The sequence below is a fragment of the Austrofundulus limnaeus genome, unplaced genomic scaffold, assembly GCF_001266775.1.
Source record: "Austrofundulus limnaeus strain Quisiro unplaced genomic scaffold, Austrofundulus_limnaeus-1.0 Scaffold1351, whole genome shotgun sequence".
NCBI classification, from domain to species: domain Eukaryota; kingdom Metazoa; phylum Chordata; class Actinopteri; order Cyprinodontiformes; family Rivulidae; genus Austrofundulus; species Austrofundulus limnaeus.
Genome location: NW_013953753.1, coordinates 1 through 2171, shown reverse-complemented (window position 1 = coordinate 2171; position 2171 = coordinate 1). Strand labels below are relative to the sequence as shown.

The window sequence follows — 2171 nt, the reverse complement described above, 5'->3', positions numbered from 1 at the left end:
CCATGGGATATTTCGCTAACACACATAGTTTACTAATACTGAAAGGTAAATTTGAAAACAAAGACACRGAATAATTTGTCAGCTCTGTTAGGGATCACTCTCAGCTACTACCAGACCAGGTTTAAGCTCAGTTTCTATAAGAAACTCACTGTGTTGGCTGTTACCACAACATTACCACCCGCCTTCACCGTGCAGACAGGACTCACCTGCCGCACACCGACAGCAGCTCCTGTCTCCGTGTCGGTAGAGGCCGTCAGGACACACCTGTCTTCTGKTCAGGTGTCTGAGTGAAACCTGAACTTCGTCTTCAGCCGAATCCGACGAGGAGCTGCAGACAGGAAAGCGAAAGCGAAAGCTTGTCGTTTCGTGTTTGTGTAACGTCGCCAACAAACGAACAATAAACCCATATTAACCGAGTATTTGACGCATCTTGTCGTCTACGTTCAACTCTTTAGCTGTTGTGTCGAACTCTGTCTCGGGGTCGTTGCTTCACCACAAAACCACACCTTATATTTTAGCAACTTAACTTAAACCCAGTTTATCTCATAACAAAAAAAAAATCTCTGACTTTTGGCCTACATTTTGACTCGTTGTCGCTAATTATGTACATTGAGAATAAATCAAAGCAATATCGTCTCTTAAAGCGTCACTTTACGAAGCCTAAGTAGCGCAGAAACTGATGGTCTGTAAATATAAGGTTGTACTTACATTACCGCGTTTGAAAGTAAAATAGTTAAATAGATAAACCACACGCAGAACTTCGTCGAACTTGTCATCTTGTCGTCCACACATACTTTTACTGTCAAGGGAGTTTCCGGTCTGGGAATTTTTTTTTTTATTATTATTATTTTTTTCGTTTCCTTCTTCACGCCTCCTTAAGRAGGAAGACCAAGTAGGGGACTCTGTGGACGAGTGGGCGTGTCACAAGGAAAGGCGATTCTAAAGTGACACACCTGATTTGACGGACTTTGTTAAAGTGACACACCTGACTGGACAAGCAAAAAAAAGGGGCGTTACCGTACGGCATCACCTCATTGGACAAGAACAAAATGGGCGCTACTGTACGGCACCACTTTTTCTCGAGACCCCTAATTGGGTCACATTTCTCCTGGTTAACCTTAGTGTTGGGGTCAGGGTCAGGCTGTAAAGAGATCAAGCAGGATCTAAGGGTACCGTCATGGAGGCCTCGTAGCCCACAGTGCTTATGCTTTAGACACGCCCACTCTTGTGACACGCCCATTTTGATTGAGCAGACAAGCACTTCTCAACACAACACACGTCCTGTGTGTGTCACTAAAGAGAAGTCAAGACTAGTTTATGATTATGAATAGATTTTAAAAGCTATGATCTCAAATTTACGATTTAGCATTTCATGGCTTAGCATTTAAAAAAGATGACTCTGCATCTCATACATGGACATCCCATACTTATAATTAGATCTAATTAGTTTTTTTTTTTACTAAGTTTTCATTTTGAGATGCTGAGTCATAATTATGAGCAAATAATAATTTTGAGACAGTGTCTCTTTTGTAATATTTCTCAAGGGAAATTATTAATAAATTAATAACAGTTTACCTGAACAGGTCAGGAATGTTAATTTTGTTCTATGGAATCAGTGTTATTTGGAAAGTCCCTCAAAAACCATTTCTCATAAAAGCTGAAACCTTTCTTGGAATTTTGTCAGAATTTATATCCATATAGGTCAAAAGCTATCTTAATAATCTAGTAAAGTGTTAGTCAAAAAGTTAAGATAATCCATTTTAATTTGAGAATTGAGACATGCTTGCTTCCACACACACATATACAGTATATATGTATGAAACAGACCATGAATACAATATAATACAACAAACGTAGATGCTGCACTTAGTTGTTACCACTAGATGGCGGTGTTGCTCCTTTGGTTTTGTTGCTGTTGGGAAAAGACTCAGAAATTATATTAAAAAAAAATCAAAAAAGTATTTTTTAAAAATCAATGTTCACAGTTTAAATAGGTTCACAACTCCCACATTTTTGTTAAATATGACCCAAGTTTATATTACTGTATGACTCCATATTACATTAAACAGAAATATAACATCAAGATGGAAACAATGACAACGTGCCACACATAATTTCTTCAGTTGTGAATCCCTTTTCTTTTTTTTTTTTTTTTTTTTTTTTTTTTTTTT

General features: G+C 37.9%; 1 protein-coding gene across 1 annotated transcript in view; it reads right to left on the bottom strand.

Moving 5' to 3' along the window:
• The window catches only part of fas (Fas cell surface death receptor), a 4424-nt gene extending 3507 nt beyond the window's left edge, over positions 1–917 (bottom strand). Inside the window, exons 1-2 of the mRNA XM_014031943.1 lie at positions 709–917; positions 207–328 (exon numbers count right to left, since the gene is read on the bottom strand). Of these exons, the coding sequence (XP_013887397.1) occupies positions 207–328; positions 709–776 (190 nt within the window). The 5' untranslated portion in view covers positions 777–917. The remainder of the gene's footprint in view (positions 1–206; positions 329–708) is intronic.
• Positions 918–2171: the final 1254 nt, after the last annotated feature.